The sequence below is a fragment of the Leguminivora glycinivorella genome, chromosome Z (assembly GCF_023078275.1).
Source record: "Leguminivora glycinivorella isolate SPB_JAAS2020 chromosome Z, LegGlyc_1.1, whole genome shotgun sequence".
Classification (NCBI taxonomy): domain Eukaryota; kingdom Metazoa; phylum Arthropoda; class Insecta; order Lepidoptera; family Tortricidae; genus Leguminivora; species Leguminivora glycinivorella.
Window position 1 is genome coordinate 7,683,683 of NC_062998.1, and position 18,447 is coordinate 7,702,129.

An 18,447-nucleotide genomic window follows, 5' to 3' on the forward strand; every position below is an offset into this window, starting at 1 on the left:
TTTCAGGAAAAAAATAGCACTATGATACAATTAGTCCACACTGTCAATTTCAGCTCCGCCGCATTTTTTTTGCGCTGAGAAATTCACCCTTCACATTCAGGTTGTTGTTAGTTGCCATCTATTGTTAACAGGTGTAAAACGTTGGCTTTCATTTTATACATTTTACCCTTTCAGGGCTGGTCAGGTTTTTCAATCGCCAGATAAATAATATCTGTCAGATAAATGTCAGCTGTCACTGTAATTTATACGTGTGATGAAAAGGATAGTGATAACTTTATCTGGTAGATATATTTATCTGGCGACTAAAAAACCGGCCCTTAAATATGTAATTACTTAGATGTCGCCACCGAAAGATAATAACATAGAACACTACTTTAAAACAAAATGCCAGCCGAAAAGTGGTTCCAAGATCATAATACGCCGTACTGACAGCGGACGTCACGTCTATTTCTATTCTACAACTTTCTAAATTAACACGTTTAGGGACGCTTAGTGACGTCATCTGTCATAGACCAAAGGAAACAAATGACTACGCGTATGCTATACCATACGTCTCCACGAATGTGTTCAGATTGGCCATTTAAACCACTATGCCGGTGACACAAGGTCTGTGATAAGATAATCGAACTCCTATGCCACTGGCACGTACGTGTGTTTAAACATGTTTACTGGCCTATGTTATGTCGGCCGCACAGCAGGCAGGCAAACATGGTCGCGCGATATTAATAAAATTATACAAAAATGAAAGTTTTTAAATATCAATGGATATTAAAAATATTGCATAACATCATCCCCATACAAAAGTAGCTCGTACAAAATAAATCGAAATAATTATGATCCTCGCCAAATTACACATGAAACTTAATGCCATATTTTTCTCCGTATTTGTTGGAACGACTAGCACATGATATTACAAAACAGTACGGCATATTCTTTTTGTAAACATATATTCTAAATATGCCGTACTACGACTGTTCCGACTGGCCGCCATTAGCGCACTGACAAGCTCCGTGGCACAATTTTTAGGCCCCGCCTACCGTGGCACAATATTCGTGGGGTCATTTTTGAGAGCCCTTTAGACATATTAGGTATATTAACAATCGCTGGTGAACTGTAATGAAATATTATAGTAGAATAAGTGTCAAAGACTATCTAACACTGAAAAGTCAGCACTTATAGTTTAGTCTGTGGTATCCTAATTGACAGATTAAAGTCGACGAGTAGAAAAAAAAAGTACAGGCAGTTTTCTATTTATATTTTATAAGCACCAAAGTTTTTCTCCTGAATAAGGTTTATTGCACAGATAACAAAGGGTAGGTGTAGCTTTATTGTGCAGCTCACGGAAAAGATGGGATTAAGGTGGCTCGCCTAGGTTACCCGAAGCTCAGGCTGCGTTAGATGGCGTTAATCTGCAAATTACCGGTCTTATTTTTTTTGTGGAGTCGTACAGGCATTTATATACTTTCAATTATGCATCGCGAACATTTAATATTAAAATTGACGTATTACAACAAACATTCAACTTCTCATTGTAACGTTAATCCCATCAATGTAGAAAATTTACTATTTTACACTATTTTTAAGTACCACTCACACATACAAACAGTGTTTTTGTATCCCTTCTAGTCGATAATTTCACGCGGCGACAGCTTGTTTAAATAGCCTTGCGGTAAATACGTGCCATCGCATGATTTGCATGGAAGTACTGGGTTCGAATTCAGGACTTTTTCTCTTTTTTTTTTTAACCGCCTTCCAAATCTCAAAGGAAGGGGTTTTCAATTCGTCTGTATTTTTTATTTTTTTTAATGTTTGTTCCTCGATGTCTCCGTCGTTACTGGACCGATTTAGAAATTTTTTTTTTTGATTGAATGTATATGCATACAGATTGGTCCCATTTTTCTCAGAACCCAGTTCTGATGATGGGATCCTGGAGAAATCGAGGGAACTCCTCAAATCTGAAAGGCATAAATATTGTGATTTTTATGTTTTTAAAGGAACAGCATGCATTTACGTACGGAACAGTGACATTTGGTGCAGTGGAACTCCTGATGATGGTCAGAATGGAACTCCTCAAATCTGAACGGCACACTTATAGTGACTTTGGTATTTTTATAAGAACAGCATGCACTTACGTCCAAAACAGTGACATTTGGTGCCGTGGAACTGCTGATGATGGTCAGAACGGAACTCCTCAAATCTGAACGGCACACTTATAGTGACTTTGCTATTTTTATAAGAACAGCATGCACTTACGTCCAGAACAGTGACATTTGGTGCAGTGGAACTGCTGATGAAGAGTGAGCCGCCTCTGGTTAGAGTTCCGTTCTGATAATCATTCTCATCTGTAAGTACTTCAGAATCATCCAGATTTCAAAATTGGTTCAGAAATGACGGAGATATCGAATAACAAACATTAAAAAATATACAGACGAATTGATAACATAATCCAACATTTGAAAGTATTTATCACCAGAACCCCAAAGGAAGGCGGTTTTTTTTTCTTAAAAATTATTTAATACTACGTCGGTAGCAAACAAGCATACGGTCCGTCTGATGGAAAGCGGTCACCGTAACCTATGGACGCCTGCAACTCAAAGAGTGTCGCATGCGCGTTGCCGCCCCATTAGAAACTTGTACACTCCCCTTTGCTGTGTGTGCACAGCAAAAAGGAGTGTACAAGTTCAAAGGAGGGTTTGGGTTGCCGACGACTCAAAGGACAATAGACGGAACAAATTAGTTCCGTAAGTCCTCCCGTCGTCAGCACCCCGCACCCTCGTTGAGCTCTGGCAGCCTTACTCACCGGCAGGAACACAACACTATGAGACACTATTTTTTGTTTTATTATTTATACGTAAATGTATATTATGTACTGAGCGTTTCGAATGATTTTTTTTCTAATTGTTTATTTTCGACGGAGCAAGGGTATTCAAATCGCTTTTGAAATCTTAAATTAGTAAATGAAAATTGAGTAACGTAATGCTTTAAAAACTCAAGTGGACTTTTTTATCTAAGGAGTAATTTCGAGAAAATATTATATTTAGCGAGGGTATTAAAAGTTGTGTTTTATATCTCAACTTAATAAATAGAAAATGAAAATGACAATAAAAAAATCAACATGTTCTCTAAGATAAAATTGATACCTTCGGCTCTCTATTCTTGCTCGGTCAATAAAAAATACGAAACTTATATCCAAAAAAATACAAAAAGTTTATGGAATCCTGGGATTCGAACGCAGTTTCACGGCGTGACAGGCGACTGATCAGCAACGACGCCATTACATAACACGCTGTTACCGACGAAATTAGGCTATACATATATAATTATTTAAATACAAATAATAATGTCAAATCCATACTAATATTACAAATGGGAAAGGGTATGTGTCTGTTTGTTTGTTCGTCTTTCACGGCAAAACTGGAGCGACGAATTGACGTGATTATTTAAGGCGATTAAGTTGAAGGGATGGAGAGTGACATAGGCTACTTTTGTCTCTTTCTAACGCAAGCGAAGCCGCGGGCAAAAGCTAGTACAGATCGGCTAGCATGGTCGCGCGATAGACGATAAAATATCAGGCCGTCCCTGTCGCACTATTAGTAAGTGCGATTATAGGGACGGCCAGATGTTTTATCATTTATCGCGCGACTATATTAATTGCCTGCCTGGTCCAGATTATGTTGATGATAATTTGATGATAATTATTATTTGTAACCATTTAGTTAATATTGTCTTCAGTTACCGCGATAGTTACTCATGAAATAAAAACTATGAAAACGGATTAAATCGCGTATAATGAGTTTAAAATTCATCCCGACGTTTCGAACACTTTACAGCGTCCGTGGTCAACGGGTGACTGAGGAAAAATTACAATGTGCATAAGCTACCCATATTCTTGCTATTATATTCTTGTATATAACCATTTAGTTGTTGAAGAAAAACATTCACACTCACACAACAACAACATAGGTCAACCAGCTCAGTAAATGCAAGGAGTACAGCACATTACTAATACTATGCCCACACTATGACCTATGTATAATGTATTATACCAGACGTGTAATATTTTATTTTATCAACAAAGGCATAATAAAGGATTGTATTGTATTTTTGTATGAAAATAAAAAATAGGAAAGCAATATAGTAATAGTCAAATATTCCATTAAAAAAATAAAAAATACTTAATAAATCCATAAAAGTTCAAATGATTAAAAAAAACTTCGGACTCGAACCCACGATCTTCTGCATCATAGTCGGTCGTTTAACCGAGACGCCATTTCGATTTACATTAGCAGTGTCGAAATACACGATATGTATCTTTGTTGACAAAATGCGTCATTATTTCTGAGTCTGCTTGAGTTAACTAAACCAATATCTTTAAATAATTACTTGTCAAGAGCCAAATGTCACTGATGACAATGTCAACTAAAAATGCGCGAAATATGACGGCTCTGTGTCTGTACACAAAATTTGGCACGCACATTTACGTAAAATTAATAAAAAATTCACATGAATTTGTCCATGATTTCTGTATCAAACAATGTATTTCATTCACTACCGCGACGACGGATAATGTATAGTAGATGTATGCGCATATTTTTATTTAGTTGTAGTGTGCGGTTACTAAATAAATGGTAGATGTTTTTTGTATGGAAAGCGAGCCACCTTAAAGAGGTTTATTCATTGTCGACCTTCCGACCCGAACCCGAGCATAGACAATGTACCTTTGTGTTTAAATTTAAATATAGAACGACCAACTTTTTGGTCCTCTTTCATCAACTATGAAATAGTCAAAAGCAAAAGTTATTCTTGATATCATTTTTTTGTCTGTTTTAAGTTCACAGCGATTGTAGTTTGCTTATAGTCTCTAAGGTACAGGGGGGAAATTTCGACAGAGGAGCAATTGGAGGATGATTCGTTATTTCCATGATTTTCAATGATTGCATTATTAAATACTTTAAATACTTACGCCGTGTCTTGCGTGGGCGACGGTCGCGCGACCGTCGCCGTCGCGTCTCATACTTCCATATAGATAAGGTTTGATTTCGTATGCGTCGCATCGCCGTCGCGCGACCATCGCGCGACCGTCGCCCACGCAAGCCACGGCGTAAGAGTGTCTACCGGTTATATTTGGTACACGCGATCAGTGGATAGATGTGGAACTCAACTTAATAGCGTAATAATGGAAAAAAATGGATCAGTTACATTTGCCCCCTGTCGGGATTTGACCCGCTGTACCTTATTTCGTCCAAGAAGTCATTGCCACTCTTTGTTTTTTTCTTGGCAGTTCTTTACCTACTTTTGTTAGCCACTAGGAGATAAATGTTTAGTGGCAAAAGGTCGGCGACAAGAAAAAAGAATTCGAATAATTTTGCTTGAAATATCGAATGGTACTCCCACGCTGGGCTGTTATTAATGTTATACACGGTGTAACATACCAGGAGAAAAAAATATCATAATTATAAACTTTTCTGGATTTCGCCTATTTTCAGAGTTATAAGCATTAAAAAAAATACAATTACTATTTCTCTGAATAAAACGTTGTTTTGATGGCGATGATGCCGTTATCGGATATAATCTAACTATCTTCGTTGAGAGATAAAAAAGTAACTAATTGACTTATTGCAAAAAGGTATTTTTTTTTAAAGAGTAAAGTTTTATGTTAAGTGCCAGTTTTACGAATAAAATTTACTTTTTATGTGAAAATACAAAAAAATTACAGCAAAAAAAGCTTTTTTAATACAGTCGCTCAAAAAGTGCCCGTTTTTTGGATTAGCGTGCGAGAAATTGTATTTTTCGCACTAGTGCGTAAAAAGTATGCGTTCCATTTTACGACTACTTACCGAGCTGTTTTAATATTAGTATATTTTACTAAGACGGAATAAAAATATAAACGTACTATTGATTAATGTTTAAAACATTGATATTTCATATGTAATTGTTTATTTTTATTCATACTAAACATAATTTATAAAATTATTTATACTTTGAAAAAGTGGCTCATAATAAGTCAACAGAACGTGAAATGGAACGAAACGTGTCGTCTGTCATTTAAAGTAGCGGCGTCTGCAAGCACGTTCAAAAACCTTAATATGTTATGCGATTTGTCATAATTATTTTATGTTATTTGCAATACTTCGAGGCATAAATGGTCGATTGAATTCAAATGTAGGTATATATTAAACAATCGTCCCAAACCGTAAATGTTTATGTTTATATGGCACACAATGAAATAAATAAATTGTGTTGGATGGATAGCAAAATCGAAAATATGAACGCAAGTTTAAAAGCTTCAAAGCTTGAATTGTCAAAAAATGCGTCAATGTCACTGCGAAAATTGGGAGTTCGGATTGTTTATTGTTTTATTTCGTTGTAGTAGTGTTTTTTCGCAACTGTATTAAAAAACGTCGTTCGTCACACGTGCGAGAATGTCATTCTTCTCGCACTTATAACGAAATGTACTATTATGGCGAAATTGGCTTAACGTCATATAACATTTTACATACATACAACATACATACAATCACGCCTGTATCCCATAAAGGGGAAAGAGCACACGAAACTACCAAAGCTTCAGTGCCACTCCTGGCAAATAAGGGGTTCATATTACACCATGTATATTTAGGGTTAGGTTTGAAATTTTGAAAATCTCATACAAACCTGAAAATTCAACTTTTAGATAAAAAAATTTTTTCGGCAGCATTATGTTCAGTATACATAATTGGTACATATTATTACAAGAAACTACCAAAATAATATGTATCAATTATGTATACTGAACATAATACTGCCGAAAATTTTTTTTTATCTGAAAGTTGAATTTTCAGGTTTGTATGAGTTTTTCAAAATTTCAAACCTAATGCGGAGGCTGAAGATGTTGATTTAAAAAGCTGAAAATTTGCACATAGATTTCATAGACTAAGGGGCATTGATTGATAACTATTAGATTTGCTAATTCCAGAAAAGTGTTTTTTCGCTCCACCCTTTGTATATGTATAACATTTATAACAACCAGTTTGGGAACACCATAAGAACACACTTGCGATACATGTCATGCGATGTTGCCAGATACGTTGATCGAAATCTGGCAACGCACACTTCACCTGACGTCGCTGTCACGTGTCTCATATCCCTGGCTTTTGACTAAGTAAGACAAAACGGGAAGAAAGACTTCATATCATTACCGTGTTTGACGTGTTTCCTCGCAGCCGAAGTTAAGGCTGCTTTCAAAAAAAACGTCAAAAGAATGTAAAATTTATAGTTTTAGTCGGTGAAATACTACACTTTCCGTTATCCAATAGATTTATTTAATTCAAGTTCCAGTTAGAGCATCTTATTATCTTGATTTTTATAAGACTGGATTTTTGAAAACTAACTCACTAAATTAATTATGAATTTTTCTCTAATGCACGTTTAGAAAAACGCACGTATAGAGCTGAATCAGTCGATCTTATTTGTAAAATTTGGACAATTTTGAATATTAAAACGGGTAAATTTATAATTCGTATATCCTGTACCACAATCATTTCAGACTAGATTTTTATTTTAAGTTTTTGAAAAAGAGTAAACTAGCCTAAGGCGAATTCAATTTTTTCAGAAATTACCTAAAATTAAGTGACAATTTCTTTGAAAATCTACATCACATCGAAGTAAGTTTTGTACTAAATTAATCTGTAACGTTTACTTAAATTGCTGTTATGCCTTAGTGATTATAAATTGCTATTATTGATTTTTGCCAATTTTTTGAAAACGAGCCTTCACCGGTACAATTATTACCACTTTTGGACATTTTCTCATATTTTGTTAGACCAAGTAGAAAAACTCCTATAATGTGATATATATTTATAAACTATTTACTCGCAAAGCCCTTTAATTTGATACTACACACGGTATGATCAAGCGCTCGGTTGCGATTTCACTATTTTTAACACGAAAGCCCTCTTAAGCCTATTTGATGAATGAGGTCACCAAGTATTTGCTTGTGCCTCGGATGAGAAAAGTTACGATTTTAATAATCTACCTACCAGGCTTTGTAAGTTGTAAGTCTTCGCGATATGTTTAGAAATCGAAAAAAGTAAAAACAATTTATTACAGCCAATGTCATTTCTTTAACCCCCGACGCAAAAACGACGGGGTGTTATAAGATAAGTCTGTCTGTCTGACCGCAACTTAGTAGACTGATTTTCATGAAACATGGCTCCACACTAACTCAGCTTTCAGACAAAAAAAACTAAATCTAACTATTAGGTTCATCCGTTCGGGAGCTACGATGCCACAGACAGACAGACAGACACAGACAGACAGACAGACAGATAGACAGACAGACAGACAGACAAACAGACAAACAAACAGACAGACAGACAGACACGTCAAACTTATAACACCCCGTCGTTTTTGCGTCGGGGGTGAAAAAAAGATCGCTTTTTGATCCAAATGTCATCTTAAAAAGGCAGAGAAAAATAACTCTCTTTATCGATAACGAAGAACGACCCATTGTATTCAATATTTGCAGTACTTTTAATTATATAAAAATAGACTAGGTACAATTCGCAGGAAATTTTTCCTCTTACTTTTTGACCTTTAACAACACAAATGGAATAGAGACACGTGTATGGAACGAATAACCAGTTTTATTTTTCATTTTTTCGTTCCCGTATTGAGTGATGCGAAATTGAACATGCCCCGAGATTTGACCCGCTATACCTTAGATGAAAAGTAGTGAAGCGCTGGTGGCCTAGCGGTAAAAGCGAGCCACTTTCAATCCGGAGGTCGCAGGTTCGAAACCCAGCTCGTATCAACGTGTCAAAATGTCAAATTTATTTATTTTCGCGAGAAAAGCGCACCACGCAAACTTGAGTAGTTTCATGTGCTCTGCCTACCCTTTCATGGGATACAGGCGTGATTGTATGTATGTATGTATGTAAAAGCGCACCAAACCCAATAAGGTCTACTTACCTCTTTGGGTTGGAATGTCACACTGATGCCTACGCCAAATTTTGAGATTAGTTTTCAAAGCGGACCCCAGGCTCCCATGAGCCGAGGCAAATGCTGGGATAGCAATATAGACAGAACTAAGTAAATATAGTTTTAGTTTTAATAAACTTTAAGCTAATTTACTTTGAAACTCAATAACTCTTTTTAGGGTTCCGTAGTCAACTAGGAACCCTTATAGTTTCGCCATGTCTGTCTGTCCGTCCGTCCGTCCGTCCGTCCGCGGATAATCTCAGTAACCGTAAGCACTAGAAAGCTGAAATTTGGTACCAATATGTATATCAATCACGCCAACAAAGTGCAAAAATAAAAAATGGAAAAAAAGGTTTTATTAGGGTACCCCCCCTACATGTAAAGTGGAGGCTGATATTGTTTTTCATTCCAACCCCAACGTGTGATATATTGTTAGATAGGTATTTAAAAATGAATAAGGGTTTACTAAGATCATTTTTTGATAATATTAATATTTTCGGAAATAATCGCTCCTAAAGGAAAAAAAAGTGCGTCCCCCCCTCTAACTTTAGAACCATATGTTTAAAAAATATGAAAAAAATCACAAAAGTAGAACTTTATAAAGACTTTCTAGGAAAATTGTTTGGAACTTGATAGGTTCAGTAGTTTTTGAGAAAAATACGGAAAACTACGGAACCCTACACTGAGCGTGGCCCGACACGCTCTTGGCCGGTTTTTTAAGCATAATATACCCGGGGAACTGGATAGCGAAGGAATTTTATTCTTAAAATGCACGTCTTTTCATAACGTTATATTAATTAACATTTCGAATGGATGATGATGGAATTACTTATTGTTAATTAAGATTAAGGGTTTAAATTAATCCCTTAGTCCTTAATTAACAATAATTAATCCCTTAAGTGCCGAATTGCTGCTATGATGCGAATATGGTAAAATGTAACTGTTGTATTATGTAATAAATAATATGTACATAAGGTGTTACCAAATTAGTCACAGATATTTTTACGGCTGATGATAGTACTCCGTTCCTAGAGTATATTTGAATTGTTTTTTGGTGAAAACTAGGAAACTAAATTTGCAACGTTAAAACACCCTGTAAGCCCCACTTGCACCAACCACTTAACCCAGGGTTAGTGGGCTGTCATCTGTCAAATTCCATATAAAATGGTGGGTTAACCCGCGAGTTAACCCTCCATTTTCGTTGGTGCAAGTGGCTCTTAGTGTGATCAAACCTACTTTTCTGGCACAAACGTCAAGTTGTAAGTGCTTGACCAAATAAAAACATCGACAATTCTTTTATCGATAAAAAGCCTTACATAAGTTTATTAATTATCCCTAATAATAATCTCTAAAATCCTGAATAATCACGTAAGAAATTATGTAAACTATTAAAATATCGTCACAACTTTAAAAAAAACTTGTATCTTCGTCTGTCAATGAAAAGAAAATTGTAGTAAGTATGTATGGAATGCATATAGACTTACTGCGTTTTAACTTTGAGGAGCAGCGTGAGATACGAGATTTTTTCAAAGTAGTGACGATATGGTCCGTTTTATTATTATTGTCATTTAACGTGTGACATTTGTAGATAACATTAATGTTATGTACACATAAATTCAAGTCTATATTCCCTAAACCGGGTAAGCAGACATGAAACTACTCAAGATTCAGTGCCGCGGCAATTATTAATGACATACCTAGTTAAAATATAATAATTAATGACATATTATAATGTAAAGGGCAGGACACGTTGCCAGATACGGTGACGACAGATGGACCATACGAGCTGTAAAGTGGCCTGGGCCACTGGGATCAAGAGGCAGAGGCCGTCCACGTGGGAGACAGTCGGACGAATTAGTGGCAACGGCAGGTCAAAAATAGACAGAGACAGCTCAAGACAGAGAGGAGTGGAATTCCTTGGGGGAGGCTTTTACCCGAAAGGGACCCACATATTAATTTTATTTGCATCTTATTGCTAATTGTTTCTCATTCATGTTCTAAGTATGTGTGGAACAAACAAAGCTTTTTTTATTCTATTTTCATATATTTTATTTTTATAATGTAAATTATCGATGAACTAAATATCGGAAGGAAGTCACTAGTGTCACTTCATTCGTGCCAGAAAAATATCTAGGTATAAGTAGTGATCATTTAATGAAAATTCATTGAACAGGTTTTAGTATCTCCTAACTGTAACTGAGCCACAATGACATTTAATACCATACAATTGTTGACATTTCAAGAATTCTATAACTAAACTGTTTCTAAATTTATACCAACTTTGTTAAAGTTGCGTCAGAAGAAAAAGTTAACACCTAATCACACTTCACTCAATCTTCAATCACTTAACTCAGGGTTAGTGGACTGTCAACTGTCAAATTCCATTTAAAATGGTGGGTTAACCCTCGGGTTAACCCTCCATTTTCGTTGGTGCATGTGACTCTTGGTGGTACCACAGATTAATAAATAGAAGAAGATCATACCACCCCATACATTAAAATGCGCCCGCCTAAGAACGTGCATACACTACACCACATATAGAATGCGCCCCAAAAAAATGTCTTGTAGCTTTTGATTATACTTGTAGATGGCGTTAAGTGTCATTTTTGACATAGATTTATGGCTCGAAAGTGACACATATAACGCCAATATACAAGTAATCGATGGCAACAGGGCATTTTTGTGGCGCCATCTAGGTATGTGTGGTGTAGTGTATGCGCATTCTTAGCCGGGCGCATTTTAATGTATAGGATGGTATGATCTTCATATTTAGTCTATGGTGGTACAGTCATCATCAAAGTGAACACGCCTCTTTTGTAGAGGCGAGATAAGTTGTGTTCAGGGTGGCTAGCCGAATGGCACAATCGCTCACGAAACGCTCACGAAACGAAGCGCTAGTAGATATCTATCTCTATCGCGCTTGCGTATTGGCGCGACAGAGCCAGCGGCGTATCGCTTTCGTTTGGCGTCGGAGAAATGCCATTCGGCTACGGGGCCTGTAGCCGAATGGCATTTTCTACGACGCGAAACGAAAACGAAACGCCGCGAAAGGTAGTCTGGCTCTGTCGCGCCAATACGCAAGAGCGTTAGAGATCGATAATTACGAGCGTTTCGTTTCGTGAGCGTTTGTGCATTCGGCTACGCACCCAGATTTGCACACCCGGCCGCTGAGATATATCAGCCCCTCTAGTACAACTTGCCTTGTCGCGCGCGCGTCCATACTTGAAGGCGCGCTTGATGTATGATCTCGCGCGCGACAAGGCAAGTTGTGCTAAAGGGTCTGATGTGCACCATTAATATAACATACATGTTATAATGCTAATTACATGTATACATACCATTTCGCGCCCTATGTAATTAAAACGAACCCGTTTTAAATGATAATTATTAATTACTTTCCAGCCTTGCAACTGTTAAAACACATTATCGAAATTAAGCACGTCTGGTTTCACAAGCACAATAGGATTTGAGTGTCACTGGATCGAATTAAATTTAACTGAAAACGGTGAAGCCGATTGTGTTTCAAAAAAATTATATTATTGTCATCTCGTTTTGACGCGACTTTGAAACTGTTACATTAAACAGGACATTTGACCCATAAGGGTCGGGTGCAACCCGAGATTAAAGGACACGCAGCGCGCTTTTTAACCGCCGCCCCAAATCTCAAGCAAGGTGGTTCTCAATTCGTCTGTATGTTGAAATAGATATCATACACGAAAGAAAAAACGACAAGGCCCACTACTGGTGGCCGAGCCAGGAATCGAACCCGCGGTGCGGGTGCGGGGCGGGCGGGTGGTCTAGTGGTAAAGACGTTAACCGCGTAAGCTGAAGGGTTCGATTCCCGGCTCGGGCACCAGTGGGCCTTGTCGTTTTTTTTTTCGTGTATGATATCTATTTCAATTTATAATTTATATATAGTAGTGTGACTACTGAAAAAAAGAACAAATCAAAAAATATTCAATAAAATAATTTGATTTGTTCCCTAGTCGTATGTATGTTATTTTTTTTATGTTTGTTCCACGATATCTCCGTCGGTACTAAACCGATTTAAAAATTTTTTTTTGGTCGAATGTAGGATACCTACATATTGGTCCAATTTTTATCAGAACCCAGTTCTGTTGATGGGATCCTGGAGAAATGCAATGCAGCCTGACCTATTTTTTTTTTTGCTACAAAATGATTTTCGGGTCCGCTCGTAGTATGTGTATCACGCGCGATTAACATTTTCTATCAACGATTGTAATATCTGCCACCCAGGAGTCTTTTCGCTCATAAATCTTTGATATGAATGTCAAACCCAATACCACGACTCAAGGTTAAAGTGGTATCAAAACCTTACTAATTTCTAAAGTAGAATCGGCATAATCGTTACGTGTTTGAATATGGACGGTCGAATAAATTTGCGTTGAAACTTTATGGCCATTCAGGCAAATTGATGTGAAATGTGATTGCTATTGTGAATCTCGAATTAGATTTAGGTATTCAGTGACAATGGTCCCTATCGATAAATGATACCAATCTGTGAATTGTAGTTGAATCTGACCACTAAAATGGGTCTTATAATTTGATACACTCGAAATTCAATTTGAATTTTGAAAATTATTGTGTTGTGGCAAATGTAATGGAGACAGGGTACATAGCCGAATGGCTCTATCTATCTCTATCGCTCTTGCGAATTGACGTGACAGAGCCAGACTACCTTTCGCGGCGTTTCGTTTTCGTTTCGCGTCGCAGAAATGCCATTCGGCTACGGCACCAGAACATATTTGTAGTGACAGTAATTTAAAAGTCCGAGTACATTTACTGTTAGCTACACACACACACACACACACACACACACACACACACACACACACACACACACACACACACACACACACACACACACACACACACAGGAGTAAAACTTTTAGGCCCACTTGCACCAACCACTTAACTCAGGGTTAGTGGGCTGTCAACTGTCAAATTCCATATAAAATGGTGCGTTTTCGTTGACCGGTGCAATCACTTTCTCAGAAACTCCCTTAGAAACTTGTTGTTAATTTGACCCATATTATATCTTTTTTTTTCGAACTCATGAGTACGCGTCTTCTGGTGGACGCACGCTCGTCCGCCCCGCTGCACGCCTCCGCTTCGAGCTTCCACTCAGGCCCTAACCTAAGAGTGAGGCCGAAACTTGAGCAGAGTATGCACTTCCTAGCTCTTTTGCGAATACAAGCGTTAGTTTGGTAATGTATGGTTCTATTACTAAACGAAAGAACAAGAAACAGGTAAGGTGTAGAGGGGCAAATCTCGACTGGGGGGCAATTGTGACTAATCCATTTTTATCATTATTACACTATGATGTTGAGTTTTACATGTATCCACTGAACACGCCTACCATATTTAACCGGTGGATACTCTATTTAATATATTTAATAAATATTTAAAAAACGGACGAGTTACATTCCCCCAGTCGAGATTTTCCCCGCTGCACCATACCATTAGAGTTTTGAATGATTCACGGTTATTTCCATTATACTTATATTGGCCGGGATATAGACCGTGATTACCTTTTTGATTTTTGTCGAGCTCCCGATATTTCGACGCAGTTGCATGCAGAAAGGTAATCACGGTCTTTATGCCGGTCAATTAAGTCTAAAGAAACTTACCTATAAAAGCCCGGACGTCGTAAGAAGTGCCAATTGGGGCGCCGTGATACTGCTTAGCGGGCACCAGTTGCACACTAGGGGGCGCCAGTGGCGTCAGTTCTAGTTGAAACGGGTACGCGTGGGCACCCAAGCGTTTCATCAAAGCCTCCTGTGGACAAAAAAAAATATCTTGGAGATCTGCACAAAATATGAATTTGAACTAACGTTATAAATTGAAATAGATATTATTTACGAAAGAAAAAACAAGGCTCACTGATGGCCGTGCCAGGAATCGAACGGGTCTTCAGCTTACGCGGCTAACGTCATTATCATTAGACCACCCGCCCGCCGTAGTACCCGACGAAATTTCTCTAGTGTATTTATCTCTGATAAGGCTAGGTGCCTTTTGACCAACTCCAAGGGCGAGCAATTTGTGCTTGCACCTCATATATGACTCCTTTAGAGAATAACGGTATAGCGAGAGAGTTGGTGCTGCCATCTATACTAAGTGTTGATCTATGTGAAACCTCTAACGTGAATTACATGAAATCTGATACAGAGTGCGTTTGAATCCCGGGGAAGGACATACCTCAAGATCCTTGTAAATGGTACCCACTTCTAGAATTATCTCAATCCCTGCCCAAAAGAAAATCGAAACAACGCCTATTAATTTCATGTGAATATTTTGAGCCAAATTGAAGCCTTATCTTTTAATCAGGTGCTACCCAAAATGGTAACTGGATACAGACGGAGTTGCGGGCAAAAGTTAGTATAGATATGAGTATAATTCATATTCCTAATGCCGTTTTACTAAATTGATCTCTGCATTTATTCTCGTCAGATCTCGCTATATTTCTTCTACCTCTTCTTCTTCTTCTCAGCATATTTGCGTCCACTGCTCATGCTGAACATATGCCTCTTTCATGGATTTCCATTCCGTTCTATATGAGGCGGTTCTGTGCCAAGTCGGCCCTGCCGTCTTTTTTATGTCGTCCGACCATCTGGCTCTTGGTTTCCCGTCACCTCGGCTTCCCAGTCTAGGTCTCCACAGCAATACTAGCCGGCCCCATCGATCGTCATCTCTGCGACGAATATAACCGGCTATTCGCACTTGAGTTGCGCAATCCTTTTAGCAATGTCGGTAACTTTCGTGCGTTGGCGAATATCCTCATTTGGATTCTGTCTCGCAATGAAATCCCGAGCATCGCGCGCGCGATGCTCTTTGCGCCACTCTTAATTGGCGAATTCGTCCAACAGTCAGCGTCCATGTCTTGCATACATAGGTTATTACCTGGGAGGATACATTGGTTGTGACTCCGGTCTGATTTCTTGTATCTATTAAATTCTTATTGATCTCTGTTTGGCCCAAAGATTAGCTGGTAGAAAATGACTTCTGGTATTAAGTTTTGTACAATTTTACTGTGCAATAGTGTTTAAAGCCATACTAATATTATAAATGGGAAAGTGTGTGTGTCGGTTTGTTTGTCCGTCTTTCACGGCAAAACGCAGCGACGAATTGTCGTGATTTTTTTAAGTGGAGACGGTTTAAGGGATGGAGAGTGAAATAGGCTACTGTTTGTCTCTTTGTAACGTGAGCGAAGCCGCGGCAAAAGCTAGTAAATAAATAAAGTTTATTTATACACTGGGTGGAAATAGCTCATTGATTAAGGCCGCTACTACCATGGGCCTGTTAATGACATTGATGTCCACTGTGCGCTGAACCGGCAAGGGTATGGCCGGGCTAGCCAAAGTGACAATCTTTTGACGCTATATGCCGATCGAAACATAGCCTGGCTCTGTCGCGCCTCTACAGAGCGATAGGGAGAGCTAGCTATGAAAGGTTGGCACGTTGGCTAGGTAACCCTGTCGGGAAAATGCGGATACTTAGAGATGTTAGAGCTATTTTATTCATTGAAAAGAGGCTTAACTACTTGTCCTTTTTAGCTTAGAGATATATTAAAAGGAGAAAGTTTCACTGCCTTGGGACTTGCACCCTCGAGAACTGGGTTGCAAGACTCGCAAGCCCAGTACAGTGGCCCGTTTCTCGAAAGGTACAAGCCTTGTATTACAAGTGTGTTTCCATGACAACCCATACGATTTGACAGTTCGCGCACTTGTAATACAAGGCTTGTACCTTTCGAGAAACGGGCCCCAGGTCGTTGTTCGGGGAACTGATAGTCAGTGGACACCTTTACTAAGTTCTTGTAAAAACATGAGGCTGCTATTTTATTTATCCAATATGTAAAATAATATCATTTACCCAATTTCGCGATAACAATTACAAAAAAAAATCTAATGTAGGTAAATTTTTATATTTTTCCTACTCAGAATCACGAGCCCTTTCGATCTAGGACAAAAAACAAGTTACAGAAGAATGGTCCATTTTTTTTTATTAAGTACACATACTTTCCACTTTGTAGCCGCTATACGAAGAAAAAAATGGTAACTAAGTAGAAAAATTAAATTTGGGATGATTTTTTTTACGTAGTAGGATGAGAAGGGCTCGTTATTCTGAGTAGGAAACATTAAGAAATATTTAATACAAAGTAGCTATTAAACTATACAGAGTGGGGCCTGTAACAAAGGCGAAGAATTAAACTCTAGGCTATTCTCCTTATTAGAGCAGGCTCCAAGGGGATGTTCGTTTGCAAAAATAGCGCACCTCATTCTGACTTCAGATATATATTTTATAGATCCCGGACACCATATAAACACATGTTGCCAACCAGTTTTGTGGTCCCCTTCCCCGCACACCGGCAATCAAAAATCGCATACAAAGAAAAAAAATTTTTTCATCGTACCATGCCGTGTGGGATATCAAATAAAAGGGCTTACTGAGTAGTTCACGAATATATAGCATACTATAACATTTATTACACTTCCTCTAAGAATTTTTTTGAAAGTTTACTAAAATGCTCGATTTTCGAGTTAACTTTAAACCACTATTGCTTGAGAAGTTATGAATCTATTTTAATCACTATTATTTTAAATAACTAACAATAGTCCATTGTATACAAAATAATAGTTAATACAGTCAAAAAGTTGCATGGGGGAGCGAGGGGAGCAATCAAAGATGGCGAGTTTCGATATTTCTCTCGTGCCCAAACGTTGTGTACTCGTACCTATAACTGTTGTTTTAGATATTTTTTCTACTCCTGCTTTCCTCCTCCCACTTTAATCTGTCAATTATAAATATTGTCCCGCAATCAAATTCCACTCAGAAACCGAATTTTAAGAACCATATTGAAACATCGAAACTCGCCATTTTTGATTGCTCCCCCGCTCATCCATGCAACTTTTTCACTGTACAAACTGTTGGTTCGCAAACAATAGACTATTTTTAGTCATTTAAAATAATAATGATTAAAATATATCAAGTAATAGTGGTTTAAAGTTAACTCGAAAATCGAGCATTTTAGTAAACTTTCATAAAAATTCTTAGAGGAAGTGTAAGAAATATGGACGGTGTTATGGAATAGCGAACTAAGCGCCAAAATCCGAAAAAAAAGTTATGAATGCAGTTCGGATATAAATGTGATAATCTATAGTATTGATTATTTCTTTGTTGAAAAATCATGCTTACAGCCTTATTTTAAGGGCTAGAATCAAGCGACACGTTAAAATTTGTATGGCCCTGTGTACTAAGTCGTTACGTAAAAACGAATTGAACGCCAAATTTACTTTTACAAATTATAATAAGCGTATATTCTAAATCGCAAAATCGAGTTAAACGCCGTAAAGATGTTATTAATTCGTTTTGGTTTAAAGTTTTGATGATTTATAAACGCAATATCGATTTAACCGCCCTATTGGTGTCGTTTAATTCGTTGTTACATATTTGAAATTGCAGGATATTTCG

General features: G+C 37.7%; 1 protein-coding gene across 1 annotated transcript in view; it reads right to left on the minus strand.

Annotated features, from left to right (window-relative positions):
* Window positions 1-18,447, minus strand: part of LOC125240578 (beta-arrestin-1-like) — a 201,472-nt gene that overhangs the window by 64,036 nt on the left and 118,989 nt on the right. The window contains exon 5 of the mRNA XM_048148531.1: window positions 14,610-14,757. Within this exon, the coding sequence (XP_048004488.1) occupies window positions 14,610-14,757 (148 nt within the window). The remainder of the gene's footprint in view (window positions 1-14,609; window positions 14,758-18,447) is intronic.